Raw genomic sequence first — 26,901 nt, 5'->3', positions numbered from 1 at the left:
CACCAATCTGGCGTCAACACTTTTTGATTGTAGTTGCCAGATCATCTTTGCAGGTTGGAGCCTTGCTGCGGACATTTTTTTTTTTCAATTTGGTTGAGATCTGGGTGATTTGCAGGCCATAACATTGACTGGATGCAAAAAAACATCTGTAGATCATGCAAAATCCTGCAATGCTACTCATAATAAGCGATATAAGTGGGGAAAGAACTATGAAAGATGCTGAAAGAATTGTTGTTATTTTTTTCTTCGGTAAATGAACTAAACTTGTTTACACCAATTATAGTTGGATTCTTTTCTACGTAGTGTGCTTGCTGTGAGTGAATAGGTGCCATGTTGAGTTAGTAAGGTTTATTACCTCTTAAAATTGAATCTTTTCTTCCGGCGCCGTCACGAATGGCAGCCACTCCAGCAGCTCCCGTGTTATTTTCGATTGTTCTCGATTGTTCTCAGCTCAGGAATGCTGCTGGAAATGTGAATTTCCCTTCGGGGATGAACAAAGTATCTATCTATCTATCTATCTAATAAGTGGAGCAATTGGCTAGGTTGACAGGTATGCTAAAAAGACTGCACAAAGGTTAAACAAAGTGCAAATAATCCACATCACTCAAAAAGCTGTCAGCACATATTTTAGCACTTAATGTACACTTAAAATTAAAGTTACTGTAACTATAAATGAGCATACACACAAACACTTTTTATAGCACAATCGTTACTTTTTTGGGGGAGGACTGTATTTCGCATGTAGTACTTTAAACTTGTTAGCGGGAAGCGCAAAAAACAGACAAATTTATGCTAGTGGTGTGCGGTCTCAAGCATTAAGCGGTTTCTAGTGGTAGCATCTGAAAAGGCTCGTAGCTTGGATTTTCATTTGTATGTTGAGAAAGACCTTTGTTCCAAATAAATCTCATATATAAAATGTTCTTGTCTATAGGTGATCATATATAGAGGTACCACTGTATAAATGTTTTCCCCATGTGATCTTGATCGGCCAATCAGCCACTCCCCCTATAAATACTCAAGCCTCCCATGCCTCCTTGCTAAACCGTCTTGGATCCCTGAAGTATTTTAACGGTTATGACCCCTGAAGCATCTCCAGCCCCAAGACGACAAGCCTTCGCTTTCCAGCTTCACCATAACTTCTAAACCACCCCGTCCTCCAGGTCCCTCCTTGTCCTCACTATTATCCACCTGGGCTATCTAGCTTAAAGGTATTCCCTAATCCTCACCTCAAGACCTTTTTTTACCCCAAGACCCCTCTCTGGTTTTCCTCACAAGCCTCCTTTTAAGGTCACCTTCTCTGCCATCCTGGTCCTGCACTCGATTCTCACCGATAGAGTTCTCTTGTTCCCGTTTAAATAAACGTCACCTCTAGTGGTCGGATCGGACCGTATCTCTTTTGTCTCACGTTTTGGTCTGACAATCCTTGACAGAACGGTTCAACCATGACACTAGACCTTGCAGACACACGGAGCATCGGAACTGTGCTAAACTATCATGGCGCAATCCTCGACCGACATGCTACAATCTTCTTGGGAGGAACGTCTGAATGGTCACATTGCCCAACTAGCAGAAATTACCTCCACCGCAGCGAGTCTTTGTCGCCGTTTCTGATGCAGTGCTACTTGTTGTTCGATCAACAGCCCCGCTCCTATCCCTCTGAGAAATCCCGGGTGGCCAACCTGATCAACCTGTTGTCCGGCAGAGCCCCACAATGTGCCAGGGCTCAATTGGGGAGCCAACAAAACCATCTTCTCATCCTATGCGGGGTTCACCTGTGAGCTACGACGTGTTTTCACCACCCAACTCGTCAGGCTGAGGCTTCCCGATGACTCCATGCCCTTCGCCAAGGCCTCTGTTCAGTAGCAGAGCTCTATTGAGTTCCCAAACCTGGCGGGCGAAAGTGGGTGGGAAGACGACCAAGCCCTCCAAAGAACCTTCTATCATTGCCTTTCAGAAGCCGTTAAGGACGAACCTGCCACCCGGGATGAGCCAAGACATCATAACGCTCTCATCGGCCTATCAATCTGTATAGATGACTGCCTTTGGGCCAGACGAAGAGAAAGGCCCCAAAGTACCTCCTATCACACTCCACCTAACAGGTACATGCTAATTACCTACTGCTAACAACTCCATGTTAACATGCTAATTCAAAATGTATGAGCCTATTCATTTTCATTCATTCATTTAGTTATTACAGTGTTCTTACAGTGTTATTATTGTAGCTGTGATTTTAGACTGTACCTAAAGGCATCTCTCTATTGCTAACGACTACATGCTAACATAATGAATGAGCCTATTCAAAATGAATGGGCGTATTAATTTTAATTCATTTTGTTATTACTGTGTTATTCACAGTTCAGCGTTCACAAATCTCCACTGTTGACGGTCCCCTAGCCTGTTCTTTGGTTGTGGCAAAGTTGGCACCAGTCCATTCCTCAATGTTGTCAGCCCAGTTCTTTTTCGGTCTTCCTCCCTTCATGCCCCCTTGGACTGTGCCATGGAGAATGATCTTGGCCAGTCCTGATGATCTTGTGATGTGACAATACCACTCAAGTTTCCGTCTACAGTTGGCAACAGTTCTTCGTAGGGTCTAATGTGCCCTTTGACGGTGTAACGGTGTAAGTAGCGGATGCCTAGAACTTTCCGATGAAATACTGTGTTATTACACATTGTAATATAATAATGCCATTTTTGTGCAATTACTGTAGCTAACGACTGCAGGCTAAAGACTACATTGCCAGAGCCCTGCCTAACCGTCACAATTGCCGCGGGAATTGTCTAGTTCATCGGTCTCCAACCTTTCCGAGATCCGCTTTGTTACTAATTAGCGCAAAGGGCACCCATTTCTAAAATAACAACTTATCATGTTATTACTATGTTATAACCAAGTTCATTCTTGGAACTAATGTTGAGTAGACTCAGTCAACCACTAAAAACTTAATTTTACTGGAACATTACAATGACCCAACACTGGTAAGCTATTTAAAAAACAGGTCCGCAGGCACCTCATCTGTCCTTAAGAGGGCACCCTGGTACCCGCCAGTACCACGTTGGAGATCCCTGGTCTAGTTCCCCTTTTTCTTCTTTGATGACAGGTTCACTGAGAGTTCAGGCCAAGTTCACAATAACCATTTACACAGATTCCCCATTTATGACATAGCTCATCGGTGGTACCCGGGGTTGCATTTAGGAACAGTTAGAAAACATGCTTACTTTGATCCAGACATTCATCTGATTCAAACGATCGAGTGGAGCATTAAGGAACAGCCCCAAAAAATCCATTTTCTACGTGGTTGGGTCACTCTATAGATTAGTTTCAGTCACGTTCATCAATATTTAGAAAGGATAAATTTCACCACTAGGTGGCAGTAGCAGCGTATTTTTGCGTTTCATTGCAGGACACCTGCTTTCTTGTGCAGAAAAAGATTGTTCTGTTTCTGGTTGCTGTTTTCATTCAATCCATCCAAAGATTGCGGACCTGTTTTGAAAATAGCTCGCCATTGCTGGTTCATTGTGATTTTCAAGTAAAATTTGTTTTTGTTGGTTGACTGTGTATATTAGATGGTAAATGGTCTGCATTTATATAGTGCTTTTCAAGTCAGTGAAGACCTCCCAAAGCGCTTTACAATGTTCTTTACACTTACCCATATTAAATCCAATTCTTAATAATTAACCTCGTAATATCATAGTAACAAGATTGTTACAGCCTGATAAATTGTTATTTTAGGAATTTTTAAAAAATCCAGTTCATAGGCTTTATGAACAAAAAAAAAATCAATTCAAGTATTGTTGAATATTTTTTTAAGAAAGATTACAACGTATTTGTCTACTAAACAAATGTATTTATTGATCTTTTTATTGATTTATTATACAGGAAATACAACAAACTAAATTCCAATTTATGGGTTTCAGAAAGTGAATCAGCGGAAAATGTGCTGTTTTTTTAGCTAACTATCTGGCTAACCTTTTGGCAATCTAGCTAGCTTTTTACATTGTTTTGCATGCTAATGTTGATAGTTATCAAGCTAAATGTTTTCCTTTCTAGTTAGCAATCTAGCTCCTTTTTAGTTTTCTACCAGTTGACTTTTCTAACTACTAACTATCAAGCTACTTTTTAGCTATTTAGCAAGCCATCTAGCTAAGTTGCTATTTTAGAAATTCATATCAAACTGGGGCGCCACAGTAGATGAATGGTTAGCGCATCTGCATCAAAGTCCTTATGTCACAGTTCATGGGATAAAATCCAGCTACCACTCTTTGCGGAGTTTGCATGTTCACCTCGTACTTGCGTGGGTTTCCTCCGGGCACTCCGGTTTCCTCCCACATTCCAAAAATATGCATGTCGGGTTAATTCGCTGGTCCAAACTGTCCCTAGGTGAGAATGAGCGAGTAAGTTGTATGTCTCTGAACTGGATGCCAGCCAGTCCCGGGGGGGTCCCCTGCCCACTGCCCGAAGACCGCTGGGATGGGCTCCAGCACCCCCACGACCTGACTGAGGATAAGCTGTGCAGATAATGGATGGATGGATATCAAACTGGGTGCATTTTGCGCTCATAAGTAACAAAAAGTAGCTCGATGCAATAAAATGGTTGGAGAGCCCTGCCCCTACCCCTTATTTATTAACCTTCACAGCAACCTATTTTGTTGACTCCCATAAAAATAAACAATTGAATAATATATAATTGTATTTTAGAAACCAAAATAATGAACATTTATAGTAACTTACCATAAACCCCTTTCTGCCATTCTCCCTTGGATAGTTGTGAGTGGCACACCAAATATGCTAGCAAATTTTGAGCTCTTGTATCAGACAGCACCCAAATCTGTGTGCTTTACTTGGAATCTCAAACTGGACGACCAGTGCATGTATTCTACATACACACCTTGCTCAATTACTTGTAAAGTATGTAGTCATTAATTTAGGCATTAAGAGCAATAACATTCATTCAGGCATTTTAAAAAAAATCCTGTAGTAAAAATATCATCCCATGCAGGTTTTGAACGTGATCTGCTAAATTTAAAAAAAACGCAGAAACTCTGTTTAAAGTTAAAGTTAACCATTTGTGTAGACTTCCGATTGCAGTGGTTCTGTGAATTAGAGTTTGCCACCTACAGGACAGAGCAGGAATGACCAATGTCTGGGGAAAATCCATCTTACGGGTCAAGCGCAGGCCCCACCCACCAACTTTGATTGACAGCAAGAGTCATCCTGCATGGTGCAAATGATCAAAATGTGATGTGCTGAAACAGGCTTCAGAAAAACAGCATTTGAGAAAACAGCATTCGAAAATGCAAACGGCCATTGGGCAAAATTTCGTTTTGAATTAAAAGACACTTTGTTAAAAAATGATTTTAGAAAAATAATTGCAACAAAGTTGCAATTATCTTTCCATTTTCCTCACTAGTGTTGTGGGGCTGCAGGAGCTCATCCCAGCCATCTTTGGACACCAGTGGACACCATTAACTGGTTGCCAGCCAGTTGCCCATTCTCACATAGGGACAATTTTGACCAGCCAATTAACCTGACATGCGTGTTGTTTTTTGGAACATGGTAGAAAACTGGAGTACCTGGAGGAGACCATGCAAGTTAACTGGATTTGAACCCCGGTACCTCTGCACCGCTTCGCACTAACCACTGAAGGATTTTATTATTTTGTGCAGACATGTAGTGCTATGCTAACTGTTTTTTAATTCAAGACTGTATTGCAAATAACTAGAATAGTCCTGTTTCAAAGTTGTTCTTGAGGCTTAATCGCAAGAGAGAGACAACAGGAACCGAAGGGCAGGGGGTCCAAGGCCAGATCGAGCGAAGAATCCCCGCCCTTGGGAACCCAGATGGTAAGATGTTTCCACCCAGACAGTCATGTACACAAGGAAAGGCGTGATCTGAGAACACGAGAGAAGAGAGACAATAAGCATGTTAAGAATAGATTGCAGATGTTATGTAACCAATAACATGGGAGTAGGTAGCGTTTTTGCTGTCTAGATTTGAATATTGTATAGGTAACTCTTTGGGGATGCTCAGGAAAAAGTGTCTCTCCCTGATGGCCACAGGGTAGCACAGATTGTATTGAGAAGGACCAGAGCCCCCGATACGGTATTAGTTTTTTGCTGTTAGGAATAAAATCTCGGGTGATTCTGCTGATTTGTTTGCTGGTCTTCTCTCTTACAGAATGATGGCACTCTTGGGCCTCCATATCACCTCATAATCACCTCGATTTTGTATCCAAGATTTTACATAGACAAATTAGTGCTACCTCTTCCAGTCACTCCAAGAAAAGGCATTTGGCTGTGTTGGAGGGCTCGGTAATTGTTTTGCAGAGGCACACTGTCTGGTTTGGTGCGAAGCATTCAGGCGAAACCTTTCTGTGATTACAAAAGAGCACTTATGTAATATTAGACAAAGCCAGGACCGTTTCCGTGGAGAGCCACACGCGTGCTCTCACACGCACTCATTCAATGTTTGCGATTATTTTTTAATAAAACAAAAGTTTTTTGCATTTGACTCGCGTCTGACAAAACTAAATTTCAGTGAATGCAAAAAGCCACCCTGCAGATTAATCCAGTTAGAATGTGGCCTTTGTGGAAAATTAGAATTTGCAGAACTAGTTATAAAAACACAGCATGAACCCAGCATACCCGTTACTCCTTTCTTGTTAGGACTTTCGTGACGACCCATAAACAGAACACTTGTATTTTGTTATGTTATGTTATTTTATTTTATGTTATGTTATATGACACTATGCCTGTCTGTCTGTCTGTCTGTCTCTATCATATGTTCTGACACACTACAGTATGTTTCATTTTATTGTCCTCCATCAGTCTTCTGTAGAAACCAATGTTCAATTTTGAAGGTAATGCGAGTAAAATAAGTGTGCTGATGTTCAAAATTACAATAATTCAAGCATCTGTCAATTAGGACTCATTATCTCACTGTTAGTCTTCCTAAATTAACTCTGCCTGGATACAAATGACCACAAGCTATTCTGTAGATCAGGGGTGGCCAAACTTTTGGGTTAAAACATTTGCAAAGGGGCCGGGCCAGCAGTAGTGTCTCCATATCTGTCAACCTGTAGGTTTTTGCCGTACAAAGTACGTTTATTATGCATTTTAAGACATTTACGACGTACAAGAAAATCGGTACGGAAAAACGCAAATTTGTCAATTATGGGTACCATCCGGTACACACCGACTATCACGAAGCGGCAAATCAATCAAGTCAAACGAGTTCGCCGCGGTAGCCTCTCTCTCTGTATCGTTTTTTTCGTTGCAAACGAAGCGAGCGGTTTGATGCTACTCTGAGCATGCGTCTGCCGCCTGGGCATATCCCATCATGCATCATTTCATGGTAGTTGTGTAGTGAAAGGAAGTTCGTCTTTTTTTAGAGAACTGGCTTTTTCGGCTCAACTTATTAAACGGCTCACTTGCTTTGATGCATTATATTACGAATTATTGTGTTCCAAAAACATGCATTTCAGGTGAATTGGTCGGTCCAAATTGTCCCTAGGTGTAAATGAGCGAGTGAGTTGTCTGTCCCCGCGTGCCCTGCGATTGGCTGGCAACCAGTTCAGGGTGTCCCCTGCCCACTGCCCGATGATTGCTGGGATGGGCTCCAGCACCCCCGCGACCCTAGTGAGGATAAGCGCTGTAGCTAATGAGATGAGAGATGAGGTGTTGTATAAAGAAGTTAAGGAAAAAAGGAAAAAGGACAGGTTTGGGGTTATCCCTTTGATCAGTATATTACCAACAATGATTCAATGCAGAAAATGAATTAATAATTGTAAAAAGAAAATGTATTGTTCTACTTCATTATATTTGCATGTATTTTTCCTTCTACAGTGAACGTCCAAGCTACTTCATTTTTGAACTTTTTTTTATAATAAACCTCATTCATGACGAGAAACTCAGTATCTCACAACAAAATGTTAATTAACAATATATGTACATTATATAACATGTTAAACTACATAAATGAACACGTTTGAAAAAAAAATATGGTGTAAGATTATTTTGTATTTTGTAAGGGAAATACGACAGTTTGTAAGGGCATGGAGCCGTGGAGGTTGACAGGTATGTGTCTCTCTGTCACCCCAGTTGTTGATATTACTATTTTATTTGTAAAAAGAATAAACATCACTTTTGTTTGTCATATTGGATAGATTTTTATAGCAGAGTCGTCATACTCGAGCTGCCTCCTATTTTCCTTGCAGACAACTTCAAACTACGAGGAGACTGTGAACGCATCTTTGCCATCGCGCCTGCGTCATCACAACAACCCTCGGCCTGGGAAAGTATACGGGGGCTGCGGCTGCTTGTTGTGAGTGGGGCGTTCCCGGGTTGGCTGTGAAAACGAAATAGAGAGGGGAGGGTGACCGCGGTTTGCCTCTTTAAAGAATCCCTCCGTAGCATCTCGAACGCTCCGACCCGGCGCTGCTGCTCGACGTTTCGCCAAGACCACCATCCCGATCCACACCTGCAGTTCCCTCAACAATGGAAGACAAAGTGTGAGTACATGTACAGTATTATGCGCATGTCGTACAAGTGAAATCAACCTCAGCGTCCATGAACGCGTCACGCCGCGGGCATATTGGTTAAGTATATTAATGGTGAGCCAAATTGTCCGCCTGCCAAGTTTGAAATTGGTCCAAAGGGCGCTGAGATATGAGCAAGCTTTTATAATACGAACAAGTTTGTGAAGAAACAGCCATTTACGCACTGTAGGAAATAAAGAGTCATTCAAAAAAAAGCATCCGCGAGGAAGTGATGAAACATCGCTCAACCCTCTGGCTCATTTCTCGGAATGTTTTTTTTTATTACTAATAAAAAAATATATACATGTATCAGTATGTACATTTGTCTTAACCTTTAGAGGATGAACGTCGTTAAAGAGCAATGGCATCATAATATGTAGTGATTTATTAAGAGGTGATAAAAGATGACAAGCACATAAAAAGATTGTTCACGGTGCATGAACATGTGATTGCTACTCATCCGTTAAGTCTTGTGTTAGTCATACTTTGATGTCGTTGATTTAAAAGAATATTCTTTTCTAAAGCACATACAATTAAATAAAGCCAAAGTGAAATATCAAAGAGAAAGATTATCCCGGATTAATGATTGTACTTGTATGTTTCTGTCCAAAGAACACATTGTTAACCAGACCGTTGTTTCTTAACCTTTTTAAGACCCAAGTACATTTTTTACTGTTTAATTTTGTTGTTTTAAAATGCTGGCATGATAATATTGCCTTTACTGACTTTACAATTTTTACTCATTAATTGTGGTCACCGTGGCTCTGGGTGTTAGCTTCAATTTCGGGAACTTTCGATATTTCAAATCAGTTCCAGTTTTATTACACCCTATCTCGTTTTTCTAGAAAAAATACATTAAAAAAACACTTAAAATGAGCAAACTTTAACCAGGTAGTGCAACAAAATTGTTTATAGCATCCATCCATCCATCACCGCTTATCCTCAGTACGGTCGCGGGGATGTTGGAGCCCATCCCAGCTATCTTTGGGGGCAGTGGGCAGGGGACACCCTGAACTGGTTGCCAGCCAGTTGCAGGACACACAGAGACAGACAACTCACTCACTCATTCAAACCTATAGGGAAATCCACGCTAGCATGGGGAGAACATGCAAACTCCACACAAGAAGGTTCGATATCAGAACTGTGCCGCACGCTCGCTAACCACTGCGCCGCCATGCTTCCCCTGTTTATACCATGTTTTCTTTTTTCATTAAAATAAATAGATAATTTAAATCAGCAAAAGTAGATAGAGAGATAGATAGATAGATAGATAGATAGATGGACGGACGGAGAGATAGATACTTTATTCATCCACGTAGGGAAATTCACACTTCCAGCAGTATCCTTGTGTTGAAAATAAAACAATAATAAAGTAAAAGGAATATAATACATAAAGATTCAATGTAACATGTTGATATAGAGTATTTAAATATTGCCACATAAAATACACACTGTAATAAAAATAGGGTAATATGCAATGTGGGGGTGTGGTTTAATGTGGCCTTTTACTGCAAGAGTCCTCATTTATTTGATTTATTTGAATATTTTCAGCAGTGCAATCATAAAGAGCTTCAATAAGAAAACATCTGCCAACATTTATTTATTACATTTAAACGTATTCTCTCTTTTTTAGTGAGAACGTTTTTAACAATGAGCAAAATTATGCAATACTTTCATCGTATTTTATTTATGTTATTATAAACCGGCAACCAGTTCAGGGTATTCCCTGCCCACTACCCTGAAGAATGCTAAGACGGGCTCCAGCACCCCTGCGACCATGAAGAGGATAAGTGGCGCAGAAAATGTATGGATATTATTTTTTTGCAGTGCAATTTCAAACAGTTTCATTAAAAATGTATTTCACTGTACTACCTCATAAACATTCAATTTCTATTTACAGTGGTACCTCTACTTACAAATATCTCTACATACAAAAGTTTCGGGTTACAAAGTACCCGAACAGAAAACTATTGCCTGTAGTTACAAATGCGTTTCAGGATACAAGTCAAAAATACACGAAAGGACGCGCTGCTATAAGACGCTCCCAGAGTTTCCTGAACATAAACAAACTGGCTATCGCTTAAAATCAGACAGGTAACCCAGTGCCCATGTGTGCTCCCGGCATGCTCTTAGCATCACTGTCACAGTCTTCAGAGACAAGGAGGATAAGGGTTCCATCAAGATAGCGGGCAGGAGGATGCAGTCATCATTCAATCTGTCCATATTAAAGACATTTTAGCAAAATTCCACTCAGTCTCAGAATTTGTGAAAAGGAATCATCCGTAAAATTATTGACAAGTTGGGCTGTCGCTACGTCTCCCTTGAACATTTCCGACAGATTGGCAAAAGCCAGCAAAAGCAGACGTCATTGGATCAGTTTTTTCGAGGAGGGTGAGGCAAAAAGGTAAATTGTTTTTGTTTGGTTTCCTTTTTGTTTGTTTTTTTACATTATGTGCCTCTTGTTTTGTATTTAATCTAATTCTAACATTTATTTGTTTCTCTTTTATCATTTATTAAATAAACATAATCATATACTTTTGCAGGGCATGGAACAGATTAGCGCATTTACATTCAAAATGTGTCTCTACTTATAAAGCTTTTAGGTTATGAAGCTTCTTCTGGAACAGATGAAATTCTCAAGCTGAGGTACCACTGAAAAAAGAAAACAAAAAGCACTCTGCTGTCACTTAATGGTACAAATGAATGATACAGTTATTCAGCTGATCATTGGAAGAAAGCAAAGATACTGAACAATCGAATGATAAAATTGGGCAGTTTCCTGGGGTGCACTAGACGAGGTCTCGTGGCAGTGAGCCACGGCACACATGTTGAAAAATGCTGCTTAGGACAATCAACATTTTACTATTTCTTTTGTTTTCTTTCAGATACAAATATTGTAAATATTATTCAAATATTAGGAAAACTTTAAATAAAAGTGCATGAAACGGTACTCGCTGCTAATAAGGCATCACACAACTATGAAAACAACAAAAGCAAGACTGAAGTGTTTCACGTGCTGATATTCATGTGTCAAGAACTTGCATCCGTCACATGATTTTGGAATTTGCTACCATTGGGGGGGAATGGACAAGACATAGCGCATGGTGTTTTCATGCCTCGTGGAATATAAAACTCTAAAACGTAAAAGACAACTTTGATGTCCATTGTAAGGAAACAAGATTCTTATATCATAGCATTGACAATACATGTACGATTTGCTGCTTGCTAAATATCTTATTCAAAAAACATTTAGCTAATTGACACTCTAATCCAGTTTTTGAAGCTGAGGCCTACATATTGTTACTAATTAGCGTCACGGGCTATAATTTGGATATACATTTATAAAATTACGATTCATGTTATTACTATGTTGTTACTATGCTAATAAGTAAGTGTTTGTAATTATTATGAATTAAGTCAAGTTTGAAATCAAGTTTACTAGATAATCACAATGACCCTTCACTGGTGAGTTATTTTCAGAACCTGTCTGTGGCCTACTCACGTGTTCTTAGGGGGACACCTGGCACCGCGTTAAAGAGCCGTGCTCTAATCTAATCGTTCCGATTATCCTTTTTGGGAGGATGATAGTGTAGGACAAGCATTTTCAACATGGTGCCTGCAAGCACCAGGCAGCTCCCTAATTAGATGTGAAATGAAGAGAACTGTTCGGTTTATCACCTTAACATTTATAATAAAACACTCTGAAATAAAAAGACAATAGGGAATCTGATCAGTTTTTAGATATCTTGCAAGGAGAGCGATCGAAGATTGTATACCGCCAATCTCCCAAATCACTCTGAAGAAATCTTCGATCTCTCTCCTCTTTTTGTTAGGGTTCGCCCTATCGTACATAAGTCTCAACTTCTCTAAAGGGAGCTGTCCTATCTAACTGGTTGAGACCGCATTCTAACTGTTGCTACGCAGAGTTACTTAATCTTCTTTCGCACGCCTTGGTTTCCGCCCGATGATCACAGCTAGTTTCTGTTTGGACACCTCCTTTCTTCTTTCAAGGCTTTCGGTGAAAAACAACTTGAGTTATTGCATGCATAAAAGGAAAATTATTACACAGATTATTCCAGGGCTGACATCCTTCATTTTTTGGGGTGATGATAGTGTAGGATACGTTGGCTACTTACACACATTGGAGTAGTTCTTGTGAATGAGATTACACCAAGACAGGCTGTGACATACTGAGAACCACTTCCTGACTTTTTGAATAGCAGCAAAAATCCCCAAGAAGACTTCATTTTTGTTACTGTTGCCCGCAGCAACGACGAGTTTCAAGTGGCGGCCGATTGGCTGATGTCCAAGACGTCTCTGCGGCCCACCGTGGGAATCGTGTGCGGATCAGGTTTGGGCGGCCTGGCCGATATTCTAAAGGAGCGTCAGGTTTTCAAGTATGCCGACATTCCCAACTTCCCGCAAAGCACCGGTATGGCGGCGCGTACTGTACTACTCTACATGCAAAACGTGTGATAGCATGTCTGCCTGTTCTGTGCATGTTCAGCTAGCTGACTAAAACATACGTGCTTTGTTGCTTTTCAGTGCATGGGCACGCCGGTCAGCTGGTTTTTGGAACGTTGAAGGGAAAATCATGCGTTTGCATGCAGGGCAGGTTCCACTTGTATGAGGGATACCCTGTCCAAAAGGTCAGAGTTTTTGTGTTACTCATATTTGGGGGTCCAAAAAAAAAAAACAGAACCATTTTTTTGTTGTTCATCATTACTTTTTAATATTTTAAGAAAATAAGAATAAAAAATAAGCAAATGTTTTGGGGGGGATTTCCTTAAAAAATATATATTATTTATTTAAATTGTGTGCTATTTAGATAGATAGATAGATAGATAGATAGATACTTTATTCATCCCCGAAGGGAAATTCACATTTCCAGCAGCATCCCTGAGCTGAGAACAGTACAATAATAAAGCCAAAAGAATACAATATACAAATACCCAGTGTGACGTGCAAATGCCCACTGTAGCGTGTTATATAGAATAACTAAATAGTGCTACACAGAATACATATTGCAGTAAGATTCGGTAATATCCAATGTAGGTGGTGTGGTTTAATGTGGGCCTTTACTCTTCCGGGTGGAGTTAAAGAGCCTCATGGCATGAGGAAGAAAAGATCTCTTCAGTCTGTCCGTAGTACAAGACAGTGACAGCAGTCTGTCGCTGAAACTGCTCTTCTGTCTGGAGATAATGCTGTGTAGTGGATGCGATGGATTGTCCATGATTGACCGCAGCTTTTCCAGTGACCGTCTCTCAGCTTCCGTTGTTAGGCTGTCCAGCTCTTTGCCCATAACAGAGCTCGCTTTCCTAGCCAGTTTATTGAGACGAGAGGCATCCTTCTTCTTGACGCTGCCTCCCCAACACGCTGCCGCATAGAAGAGGGCGCTTGCCACTACTGTCTCACAGAATATTTTCAGGAGCTTTTTGCAGATGTTGAAGGAGGCCAGCCTTCTGAGGAAGTAAAGTCGGCTTTGCCCTTTCCTACATAGAGCTTCTGTGTTGGCAGTCCAGTCCAGTTTGTTGTCCAGGTCCAACAAACTTAAATTAGTAAAAAAACAAAACATTGATTTGAATACTAGGGAGAAATACAAAAACTATTATACCAATGTTAATGTTTTTTTAAAATAGTGGAATCCATACCTAAGTTTCAGCCATGTTTGTCTGCCGTCTTGCTGCTTGCTGTGGCGCTGGTTTTCCTTTGCATTAGATATGTCACACTGGGCCTTTAACAACAATGTGCTCATACCTCATCCCCCAGGAAATAAATAAGTAAATGAAAGAATAAGTAAATAAATGATAAATGGACGTACAGACAAACGGCGGAATGAATTCAATTAAATAAAGCTTCCCTTTTGAATATGCGTCTTTATTATCCGTGTATCATTCGAGCACTACGTGTCGCTGTATTGTGTAGTGCAACCAAAAATGAGTGCTAAAAAGCACTAGAAGGAATACAAATGACAGAGACTTCATGTGACCAAATTTTTGGCAAGGCATTTGGAGGTTTTTGTGTGAAATTACATTCCCTTTATGTGAGGCTCATGTTATGTAAAATAAATGCTAATTTCTCAAAACAGGAATACTTAAAAGAAACATGATTGTATTATATTCTATATTGAGCTTTTTAAAAAGAAACACCACTAGGGGGCGCTAATTAATACACGCTGTCCCTTTTAAAATAAATCAAATAAGTATGATTGTATTATTTGTTCTCGTACAAGGAGCAAAATGTAATTTTTTAGTTGGTACTAAGAAGAATATGAGACGTATCAGATTGTTAAGATATTATTGATATCCTACTTTTAGATGATTAAAATATTTAATAGTGTTTTTAAAAAAAAATAAATATAAATTTAAATATAAATAGTCAAGTCATGTTCATTTGTAAAGCCCTTATTCAATCAAAAAGAGTCTCAAAGGGCTGCACAGACCACAAATTATTGCCAACCACAGACTATTATGACACCATCCCCTGATATCTAAAGTTAAAGAGAGTTGTATAACTGTCACAACCGGTACAAGAACGGGACCCAAATGCATAACATTTCACACAATGCTTTATTAAGGGATAGGGGAAGTCAGGGCGAGTGGAAAAAGACAGCGACCTGGTGCTCGCTAGCCAGTATGAGCTGGAAGCCCTCGCGAACGAAGCGTGGTAGGGGATCGTAACAGGTCGGGCAGCCGGGACAGGAGAGCGGAGCGTTGTCGGAGATCGAAACAAGTCGTGTAGCCTAGACAAGCAGGAAGTCAGGGATCGGGGATTGATACAGAAAACGGAATCGAGCAGGATACGGGTAGCCGAGACAGGAGAACGGAGCTTGGATTGGGGATCGATACAGGAAACAGAATCAGGATACGGGTAGCCGGGACAGGAGAACGGAGGTTGGATCGGGATTGATACAGGCAACAGAATCAGGATACGCGTAGCCGGGACAGGAGAACGGAGCTTGGATCGGGGATCAATACAGGAAACAGAATCAGGATACGGGTAGCCGGGACAGGAGAATGGAGGTTGGATCGGAGATTGATACAGGAAACAGAATCAGGATACGGGTAGCCGGGACAAGAGAACGGAGCTTGGATCGGGGATCGATACAGGAAACAATCAGGATACGGGTAGCCGGGACAGGAGAACGGAGCTTGGATCGGGGATCGATACAGGAAACAATCAGGATACGGGTAGCCTGGACAGGAGAACGGAGCTTGGATCGATACAGGAAACAATCAGGATACGGGTAGCCCGGACAGGAGAACGGAGCTTGGATCGCAACAGAATCAGGATACGCGTAGCCGGGACAGGAGAATGGAGCTTGGATCGGGGATCAATACAGGAAACAGAATCAGGATACGGGTAGCCGGGACAAGAGAACGGAGCTTGGATCGGGGATCGATACAGGAAACAATCAGGATACGGGTAGCCCGGACAGGAGAACGGAGCTTGGATCGGGGATCGATACAGGAAACAATCAGGATACGGGTAGCCCGGACAGGAGAATGGAGCTTGGATCGGGGATCGATACAGGAAACAGGTCGGGATCAAAACGGGGGCCAGAGTGAAAGGTGCTTCCTTTGCATGTGCTGAAGTTCGCAGACGGACTGACCAGGATTGAATGAGAATGACGTGTTTGAATAGGAGGAGGACCAATTAGGGAGCGAGTGGCAGCTGGGGCTGAACAAGTGAGCGCAGGTGAGGGCAATTGGCAAATCATGACAATAACTGTATATGTTTTTATGATCAATAGTACTTTTTCCCCCAACTTAAATATTACTATTGTTTTTTTTTTTTCAATTACAGGACCACTGTGTATTATTTAGCACTTTCTATTGGCATTTTTTTCATGAATTCATAAAAACTAATATTGATATAAATAATAAGCAATAATGCATTGAATGTTATCTAAACGTGCATTTTTAAAAATATGTGTCGGTTGAGTAATTCGCGTTAATTTTACATAACATGAGCTTCGCCCAGAGGCAGCCAACACATTTGTCCACCATCTTGCTGCAAGAGTACCCCGGGAATCCAAAAACCTTTTGAAAGGCTGGGGCAAAAAGAAAAAAGAAATAGTGTCGTTTTTCCTATTCCTTTTTTTTTTTGCACAGGATTGAATTACACAGCAACAAATAATGCACACTGTCTCTTCAAATAATTTTCACTGTGCAGTAGTATGTATATGATGAACTTAGATTACAGCTATCCTAAATATAATCTCAGAATGTCTCTTTTTGATTGCTTAGCGACAGTGTGCAGACATAGCAAGCGATGTAACGTATATGTCCTCCTACCTCCTGCAGGTGGCGCTGCCCATGCGTGTCTTTAAGCTTTTGGGCGTGGAGACGGTGATCCTGACCAATGCTGCTGGAGGCCTCAACCAAGACTACAAAGTGGGCGACGTCATGATCATCAAAGACCATATCAACATGCCGGGATTCGCCGGAGTCAACCCACTAGTGGGTCCCAACCATGAAAGGTGAAACAAGGATATTGCGGGAAGCACAATTACCTGTCTTTGTCTTTCCATTCGATTGAATTTTTTTTTTTAAAGTTGCTCAGGAAAGAAGAAGAGCATTGTTTCTCTTGTGGGCAAATGTGATTGAGCACAGAGGACTGCATCCTTTTCTGTACCACCGACCGTTTTAATGATTGACAAAATTCTCGCGTACCAGCCCAATAACACCAACGATGTGGTACCCTGACAAAAAGTAGCGTGATGATGAGATAAAACCCAATGCCTATTAACGTATCATTTGTATCCCTAGTGGCCATGATCTGGGTTCCATTCCCATTGCACAGTATAATGCAATTGTGATCAGAGTTGAATCCCGGCTGATCAATCAATGCATAAATATAATACTAATACTATAATACTTAAATTTTTTGCAACCCTGGCCCTTACCGGTTTTTTTAATTATATGTGCCTTATATATAAAAAAAACATTGCAAAAGACTATTTTGGGGGGTTGCCTTCTAGCGCAGAAAATACGATATTGATCATTTTAAAATTCAGACTAACCATTTTTTCCCTTTAGCATTTGCCAACACTTTAAATTGCCAGCACAGTGTTCTGTTTGCATGCGAAAAACCAAATGCTTCCCACTGCCATCTACTGGAGTGAATGGGCAATTTTCCAGTACATTGGGGTTACATTTTGAACACAGTCCCTTTAAACACACATCCAGCCATCATCCATACTGCTTCTCCTAAAAAAAGCCACAGGGGGTGCCCGAGCCCATCCCAGCGATCTTCGGCCAGTGAGTAGGGACACCGTGAACTGGTTGTCTTCCAGTCGCAGGGCACACAGAGACAGATAACTCACTCGCTCATTCACACCTAGGGACAATTTGGACTGGCCAATTAACCTGACATGCATGTTTTTGGAATGTGGGAGGTAACTAGAGTGCCCGTAGGAAACCCACAAAGCAAACATGCAGCCCAGCACGGAGAGGCTGCGGTAGCTGGAATTGAACCCTGGACCTCCGCACCGCAGGGCTGCACGCTTACCATCCAGCCGCCTTTGAACACACATATGAACTTTAAATGGTGGAAACTAAACAAGATTTGTATCGACAATAGTTTTGTTTCGGTTCTGTCATCCGTTCTGGGATCGCGCATCCACTCAATTGTTGAATGTTTCCGTGTACTCGTGTTTGAAATACACTTATTCAATTGCACCCTATCTTGTACTGAACTTTAGACTTGAGTTTTGGCAGTGACAGTCATGTGTCAGATTATTTGTTGCCACTGACGGTAAATCCAGTTAAAGATTCTGTAGAACTAACAAACCGGAGCAGCCCGTTTACAGCTATTCTGGAATTCGTGAGCAGGTTTAATTCTCACACTCCAACTGGAATTCATAATGTAAACATTGATGTTTTTTTCATAATTGTACACTACCCTTCACTTTTTTCGGGTCACACAGATAATTTTGTAATTCCAGTGAAAAAGTCCCATTTTTATTCATCAAGGCAGGTGTCCAATGTCAGTGTTCTTTTTCCCATAATAATCTTTTCCTTTGATCGGCCAGTCTCAGATATGGCTTTATCTTTGCCACTCTGCCTACAAGGCTAGAATTTTGGAGTCGCCTCTGCACTGTATATGTTGACTACGGTGTTCTAAGGTAGTATTTAACCAAGATGCCAGTGAGGTGTGTTTGAACAATTTTATTGACACTGATAACAGAAAACAAACAGTGCTAGGTTTGAACAACCCCTCTTGACAATCTCAACAGCAATCAAGCACATTCACAATTTCATTATATCTGACAATATGACGTTTAACAGCAAACACAATGTGAGGTTTGAACAACCATCTTAACAGCCAAGCATATTCACAATTCCGGCATGTCCGGCAACACGACGTTTTAAATTTTTTCTGACATTTTTAACATCTTTGTTAGTGTCAATAGCTCTGTCCAGGCCCAAAGTCCCGCGATTCTTTTAGTTTGAACAAATTTATTGACACTAATAACAGCAAACAAACAATGTGAGGTTTGAACAACCCTTCTCGACAATCTTAATAGCAATCAAGCATATTCACAATTTCGTTATATAACATCTTTGTTAGTTTCAATAGATCCGTCCAGGCCAAAGTCGATTGTTTTTTGGTCTGAACAAATCCACCGACACCAACAGCAGCAAACAAACATGACAATCTCAACATCAGACAACAATATTCACAATTTTGTTATATCTGACAATATGACGTAACAATATGACGTTTTCACATTTTTTCTTGACATTTTCAACATCAATTAAACAATTTCAGAGTTATTATCTTTTAACAGTAGTTAACCAACGTGTAAAGGGCAATACTATTGTGCAAGGGCATAGCTCTGCCATCCCACCCTCCCAAGCAGCATCCTCCATTCCTCTGTGTGGGTCCTCTCCCTTAGTACTTCTACTTTCCACAACCAGGCCGTTGCTGCCGGGAACCCCACAGTGTAGCGTCCTAATCATCAAAGCGATCATCCTCCCACTGCTTTTATCAATAGAGTAACTATCCCTATTCTGAAACTGTCTGGCATGTTGGCACGACTGTAAAATTCGTTAAAAACAGTAATCAGATCTGGTGCTAAAATATCCCAAAAAGTCCGGTAAAATTCGAGGTTGAGCCCGTCCTCCCCGGGTGATTTGCCGTACAAAGACTGGCAGACCCTTCAAGACTCGTATGATTCACGAGCACAATGGTGGGAGATGACAAAGAAACGAACACAGACCTTTTTTTAAAATGCAGGGAAAAACAAGAAACTTAAAGAGATGAAATGCATGTCGGGACTACAAAGAGGACTCCAAATAGGCATCATAATAGGAAGCAGAGAAAGAGAAAAAGAAGAAGGGGAAAAATGTTCACGCTACTTTTTAAAAAAAATTATGAGCAAAAGTGAGGGGCTTTTTAAACTTCAAAACAAAAACGGGCAAATAACAAAGGAAAGTAGTGAAATAACCAAATTAGTCAAAGACTACTACAAATAATTATATGAAAAGAAAGAAACACATGAGAATGAAATGGGGCATGTATTAGATCATATTTCAAGATCAGTGCGTCAAGACCCCTTCTTAACATCGGACTTTACCCAAGACCAACTGAATGATTGCATAAAGACCCGACATGCATTTCATCTCTTTAAGTTTCTTGTTTTTCCCTGCATTTTAAAAAAAGGTCTGTGTTCGTTTCTTTGTCATCTCCCACCATTGTGCTCGTGAATCATACGAGTCTTGAAGGGTCTGCCAGTCTTTGTACGGCAAATCACCCGGGGAGGACGGGCTCAACCTCGAATTCTACCGGACTTTTGGGGATATTTTAGCACCAGATCTGATTACTGTTTTTAACGAATTTTCCAGTCGAGACAACATGCCAGACAGTTTCAGAATAGGGATAGTTACTCTATTACACAAAAAAGGAGACAAAACTGACTTAAAAAACTGGTGACCCATAACGCTTTCAAACGTGGACTGTAAAATCTTCAGCAAGCTTTTAGCAACACGAATGTCTGTAGTCTTGGGAGACTTGATTGATCCGGACCAAACCTGTGCCATCGTGGGAAGAAAGATCAGCGACAGTCTCATGCTGATTGTGAATATGCTTGGCTGTTAAGATGGTTGTTCAAACCTCACATTGCCATGCTAGTAGAAAAAAAAATCCTGCCACTAAAGCGAAACATTGTGTTTGCTGTTAAACTTCATATTGTCAGATATAATGAAATTGTGAATGTGCTTGATTGCTGTTGAGATTGTCAAGAGGGGTTGTTCTCAAACCAGACTCGAATGTACATACCCCTTTGTTTGGTTATGCATCCCTCTTCAGTTTCTTAGCAATTTCTCCCATGGGAAAGCCTTCATTTCATACAACAAGAACCGTATGACGAGTTTAACATCAAAATTCTCTTTTTACGGCCACTCTGAAAACTCAATCACACCAACAAATGTGATGCTCCAGATAATAGACTAGCTCAAAAGGACAGTATAGCTTCTCTAAACAGCTGTGCTGAAATAATGTTTGAAATAAAGCAATGTTTTTTTAACTAGGCTTTTAACGCATTTAGCAAACACAACCTACTATTACCACACTGGACTGCTGGCTTCTGTAAATGAGCCTCTATACACCTTTGTAGATATTGCTTTAAAGAAACGGACATTTGCATTTAAAATATGGGTATTTATTTTTGGTTTCAAGTTATCTTCATTTAACAACAGCAAGTGGTAACATCCAACCAGGAGCATTATTACCTTTGTCTGAGCAAGAGAGAAACCTCAACCCACCAAGAAGACTCGGGGGGCTGCTCACAACTGCAAGGGACTGGCATCTTCTGGTGGATATAGGGATGCAATTGCTATTTCCACAGCTACAATACTGGGGCCAGACAGACGGAGCGAGCAAGCAGGTGGGCCAACAGTCCCCTGGGAGGACCGGCTGGGTGAAGCTCTGGAGAGGAAGAGGGCAAAGTACGTCAATCTTGTGGCTTAACGTCGGAGGAATGGTTGGAGGGCCCTTTGCAGGCAGGTCTTTACGCCGTGTCCTGGGGCTCCTTGGGATTTGTATACTGCACAAGTGAAGAGCCATCAATAACATCGTGGGAGCAGCTGTAGAGGCTTCATGCTGGCTCTAAAAAAGAGGGGAGAGGCGTGGCGTGGCGGAAACAAGTAGGGGGATTGATCACTCTCGGCTGGGTCGCCAAGGTGAGGGTGTCTGACTAAGACATGAAACACCCGATGACCCTCGAAGAGTCTCTGATGATGTGTCCACAAGGAGTATTGTGCAACTAAAACGGTGCTTTTCCTTCAATAATAAAGGCATTTCTAAGCAACCTCAAACTTTTGATGGATACATGTGTCATATAAACTCCTGTGTGTTCATTAAAGCTAAATGAGGGTCCACTTTTTATGCCCAGGTTCGGAGTGCGCTTCCCCTGCATGTCGGACGCGTACGACGGCGATCTGCGCAAACTGGCGCACAACGTTGCGGCCGAGCTGGACTTCCTCGACTTTGTGCGTGAGGGGGTCTACGTTGTCATAGGGGGGCCCTCCTTTGAGACCATCGCAGAGTGCCGCATGCTGCTGAAGCTTGGCGCTGATGCCGTGGGTGAGCATACAGAACATGTTGAATGAATGATTTAACGTGTTTTTATTCTGATTGCATGCTACTAACAGATAACTCATTACTAATTGTTTTTGTGACATTAGAGCAGACTATTCAAACACACCCAAAATTGTGAAAATAATCATTCTTTCTTTTCGGGTTTTTTAAAAGACTATCAGTTTACACTCAACAAACACAAGACATGTTCCGCTGAATTATAGAATAGGAATGGAAACCAATAAACCTAGTCCCTTTTTTTCTAAGGCTGTATATTTTGTCATTTTTAGCAAAAGCTAATGGTAAAATGGTTGCACCCTGAAATTGCTTAAACGGGTGAATTTTTCTTCGAATATTCCACTACCAAAACACTGACTTTAGTGGTAGTGCTGTAAAGTATTTATTTTCCAAGCGTCTCTTTTAAACAAACATGGACATTGCATGTCCTTTGGGAGGCCCATATGCCATATTTGGATAACAGCTTTTCCAACTTGTTGAGCCCAAAGATGTGTTTAAAATTGCCGTTTTTGTTTAAAAACAACCTCACTAAGTATTTGTCTACGTCCATTTTTATTGATATATATACTGCCAGCGAAATATTCGGTCCTGTTTGTAAAATATTTTGCACAGTAATTTTCTTAATTTACTGTGTGTTTAAAACTTACTTTTGTATTTATTTCTCTTAATTTTATGTTATTTTTGTAATAACGGATTTTTTTTTCTATTAGCGCATTTTACTTGTTGAATGTGTTTTTTAACATTTTAACTTATCGGGGCAGTGTGTATCGTTTGACCATGAGACGTTGCTGTATTCAAAAGAAACGGCTCGCCTCTCCTTTACACTTTACACCAACCATATTGAATTAATGCACGAGATATTAACCAATAAGAATGTCAGAGTTTTTAGCGCGCTGGAGATACAGTAAAGTGTGTATACACACAAACTAGGAAGTAGGAGCTGGATTTCTTCCTCGGGGTGGATGCTGGGTGACCTCTCACAGCGCCACGCGTCAGGAAGAAGCACTACAGCACTGTCCTGTACTCGGATAAAGGTGCACACAATACAAAATCTAACTTACAGCATTTTTCGACATCCCCAAAAAAATGTTCGTATCCACCGTTTTTCGTAAGTCGTATGGTCGTAAGTAGGGGAGCGTCTGTACTATATTTTCTTGTTTTTCGGCTATCAACACCTTTAAAATATTTATTTTATTTTTTTAGCACCTTGGCACTTCTTTTGAAACTTCTTTTAAAAAATAAGTTTTAAATATAGACATAGTCTTTTTATTCTTCTATTGAACTAAATAAGAATAGAAAATTACGTTAATGAAACATTGCCAATGGGACTTTTTTTTCTGCAATAAAAGTAGACACAACATCAGCGCTGTGAGTTTTTAACGGATGCAACTTTTAAAGAAGTAATTTAAGATGTAAATACTATTTGAACTGTGTTCAATTGGCCCTCATTTGAGAAACCCAACTGTCGGTATTACTGTGTTCCCATATAAATCAGATCTTTTCTCACAAGGATTCACAAAATCTCGTAAGAGTAGGTATTGTCATTGCAACAAGTAAAAAGCACAACAAAATCAAGATACAATACCAAAGTTAATATCAGAAGTTTAAGGTAGTAGTAAGTTACACCCTTTGGCACTGCTGTCTGGCAGCGTAGTGCGCATTATTCAGAACAATTTGCCATAAAGAACATGCCTATAACACAGTATCACTCCAAATCATAAAATCCAAAGAAATTTTCATCCCCGGTGTCACGGTAGATGCGCCGATTCTATTTCTGCTTCTCGCCAATAGCTTACAAGATTTAGGAACTTTGTTTCTGCATTTTGGCCAAATATTTGCAGCTTGTAATCTGCACAATATGATTTTCTTTTCGGTGCCGTTTCTTCTATTTTCATTCGCCGTTCATTTCAGCGCTGCACTTTGAAGTCAACACTTGATTTTGAGAGTTTCGGCTCCAAGTAAACCCCAAGACTGCATACTCGGCTAAAAAGGACACTGGCGCTGAAGAATTTAACACAATGTAAAATCGTGACTAAATTTGGTTTCTTTTCACGATTGCGCGCTTTAAGGTTTCTTCATTTCTTCATAGTGAGGTTTTTAGGTTTTTCCTTGCCCTCATGTGGGCTTGAGATTAGGGCATGGTGTAGTCTACACTGCCCTTTGAGACTTTTTGTGATTAAGGGCTATACGAAAAAACATGACATGACCTGTAAAAATGAACAAAAATAGACAAATCAAAAACTGAACCATATTAAATTCGCATTCCTGTCTAAGCATTTTACAGAATTGAGAGTGATTACTGCCTGACGGTAAAAGGTGTCTTTTCAATCTATTCTGTCTGAATGAAAACGGGAACTCACTGTATTCTTCCTCGTTGGTGCAGGCATGAGCACGGTGCACGAGGTGATTGCGGCACGCCACGCCGGCATGCGCTGCCTCGCCATGTCGCTCATCTCCAATCAGGCTGTGATGGACTACGAGAGCCAGGAAAAGGCAACCCATGAAGAGGTTTTAGAGACGGGCCGGCAGCGGGCGGCGCAGATGGAAAAACTGGTCAGCACACTGGTCGGCCGCCTGGAGATGTGCAACAAGAAGTCGTCGTGAGGAAACCAGGTTGTTACGAAATGGTTGGGTATTTCATAGGGTTCCAATGTTTTGCGGGTATATTGATTCCGATTTACGATACCGGGTGTCCCAATAAATATATATACACATTTTAGGAGCCGATAATGCAATTATTTATTCTTCCTTAATAGGCTGTTGGGCAGAAAGAAGAAAAACTACTGGACTATTTTTAGGTTTTATCAGATTAATAGAAGTAACACCAGAGTTGAAATTCATTTGAACAATAGCCAGTAATTTAATGAACAATGGGCAAGACAATAGACAACCTTTATCATTTAGTTAAGGGTTTTAAAAAAGAAATCCTTAATCTTAGTTTACTAACCATGTTTTATTTCTATTCTCAAATTTCAAGTTGCAAAATTGATTTATGTGCACCGATTGGGTTTCAACCGAAATCTGTATTTGTGTCACTGAATAATACACTTCAAATTTCATTGACAATTCAAATAGATGACAAGAGGGTTCAAAGAATAAGCAAAGAAAACACAAGCTCGACGTTCTCCAAGAATCTCAAATCATAGTTATGTGCTCTAAGCACACACTGGTTTCTCAAAGTTTAGCAATTGACAGGTAAGTCCAAAAGAATAATCCAATTCCTACTACAACCTCCATGATAAATCCGATCCTTGTTGTATTCCTGGTCTGGGGTAGCTTTCCACTCAGATAAGAGATTTCCAATTGTCCAAGAAATTGAGAATCTTCCCGGTAGGGGAAAAACCAGGCAAGAATTTGAAGAAAGCAAATTCATTCTGAAATGCTACAGAAAGTATCAAAACACTACTTAGGTGTAGACGATTTAGGAGGGAGTTAAACACAAAGGTCCACCAACACAAAATGAAATGTTTCAATGGAGTAGGTACATTCCAAAATTAGTCCATTCTTCTAATGGCGATGATCCAGACTGAAAAGTGCAGAATGTCGAGTGGTACTTGGAACAAGGTAAAAAGGATCCACACTTTGCCACAAATATTAAGTAAACTGATGAGGCCACACATAAATCAAAGGGTTTCACAGACACAATTTGCACCTACTGGGGGCCTGAGAATCCACATGTTATGGTGGACCACTATGTTATTATACCAGTTATTTATTGCGTTTTCATATTGCCATTAGAATTATAGAATAAATGATTTCTTCAAAGTCAGTTTTGGTTGCCATTCAATGGGTTCTGTCTATAAAATGATAATAAATGAGTTAAGAGCTGCTATAATATATATATATATATTTGGGACACCTGTTATTTGCATGGCCAAAGTCCTTGAAACTCAACCAGGATCATAGAATTACTTTTATGAAATAGTCCTCCTATGATTCTGAGCTTCAGCCAACAGTCAGTCAAGGATAGTGTAACATTAGCTTAAGCTTCTAACTAACAGGGTTAATACTTCAACACACATGACTACTCAGTCTATGTTGATAAAACATTCAACGCTCTGGAGTCTCGCTCTACTTCCTGCTGTGTCATGGCGCACTGGAAAAAAAAATAGCACTTATCTTGAAACGCTCTTTTCCTATTAAATGACTTACTGTCTTGACTCCATATCTGCTTTTCAAAAAAAGGGATTTTTATCAAAGATGTGTTCAGTTTGACAAAATATTTATCCAAAAAGTATATTTAACTGGAGTAGTTATCTCGATTTCTATTGCTATATGAAGATTATAATACAATATGTTGTGTGAAGATGGAGCAAAACAGGGGAACGAACAAAAGTCTTACTCCAGTTTTAAGCAGATTTGTTTATTGGTGTCTGAACTACTTTTGCCATAAAATGACTTGCATCAACAACTTGTGTGCTATCATTGATTTGAGCCAAACTATCGTCAATCTACCATGCATTTGGATTCCTCTTGTCTTTATGGGAAATTCAGAAGCGCATCGGATAATCAAACAAAGAGTAGGGTGGCAATATTGTCGCTAACATAACAAATTGTAATTACAATTTCCAACGACACAGGTAATGTATCAAGGAACTGCTACTGCATTATCTTAGAATATAGGTAGGTGTGTGTTTATGTATGTATAAAATACAATTAAATACAGTTATAGTGGTGCCTTCTCAAGCACATAGTAGGAAGACACTGAATTTGTCTCTTTTGCTATCCTACTTACCGTCGATACTTGCATCAAAGCTGCATTTACTAC

General features: G+C 40.4%; 2 protein-coding genes across 2 annotated transcripts; one reads left to right on the top strand and one right to left on the bottom strand.

The window, feature by feature from the left end:
* Window positions 1-8,293: 8,293 nt before the first annotated feature.
* On the top strand, window positions 8,294-26,544 carry LOC148374439 (purine nucleoside phosphorylase-like). Its single transcript, XM_088336483.1, has 6 exons — window positions 8,294-8,504; window positions 12,800-12,963; window positions 13,077-13,180; window positions 16,838-17,013; window positions 21,931-22,121; window positions 24,517-26,544. The coding sequence occupies exons 1-6, from the start codon at window positions 8,491-8,493 to the stop codon at window positions 24,735-24,737; spliced, it is 870 nt and encodes a 289-aa protein (XP_088192609.1). The 5' UTR covers window positions 8,294-8,490; the 3' UTR covers window positions 24,738-26,544.
* LOC148374440 (uncharacterized) lies at window positions 13,415-14,444 on the bottom strand. Its single transcript, XM_088355035.1, has 2 exons — window positions 14,183-14,444; window positions 13,415-14,080 (listed from the first exon to the last, which is right to left on the bottom strand). The coding sequence occupies exons 1-2, from the start codon at window positions 14,284-14,286 to the stop codon at window positions 13,597-13,599; spliced, it is 588 nt and encodes a 195-aa protein (XP_088211161.1). The 5' UTR covers window positions 14,287-14,444; the 3' UTR covers window positions 13,415-13,596.
* Window positions 26,545-26,901: the final 357 nt, after the last annotated feature.

This window comes from Urocampus carinirostris, chromosome 1 (assembly GCF_059441175.1).
Source record: "Urocampus carinirostris isolate Australia breed hairy pipefish chromosome 1, RoL_Ucar_1.0, whole genome shotgun sequence".
Lineage (NCBI taxonomy): Eukaryota > Metazoa > Chordata > Actinopteri > Syngnathiformes > Syngnathidae > Urocampus > Urocampus carinirostris.
Note: the sequence above shows the minus strand (reverse complement) of the source record. Positions and strands in the feature narration are given on the sequence as shown.

Bases quoted from the DNA above. Each gene is read 5' to 3' on its own strand.
- LOC148374439 (XM_088336483.1), top strand. The intron at 17,014-21,930 runs GTGAAACAAGGA...TTTTATGCCCAG, and splicing joins GTGGGTCCCAACCATGAAAG to GTTCGGAGTGCGCTTCCCCT. The intron at 22,122-24,516 runs GTGAGCATACAG...TCGTTGGTGCAG, and splicing joins GCTTGGCGCTGATGCCGTGG to GCATGAGCACGGTGCACGAG.
- LOC148374440 (XM_088355035.1), bottom strand. From the start codon at position 14,286: ATGAGCACATTGTTGTTAAAGGCCCAGTGTGACATATCTAATGCAAAG. The intron at 14,081-14,182 runs GTATGGATTCCA...TACTAATTTAAG, and splicing joins CAAACATGGCTGAAACTTAG to TTTGTTGGACCTGGACAACA.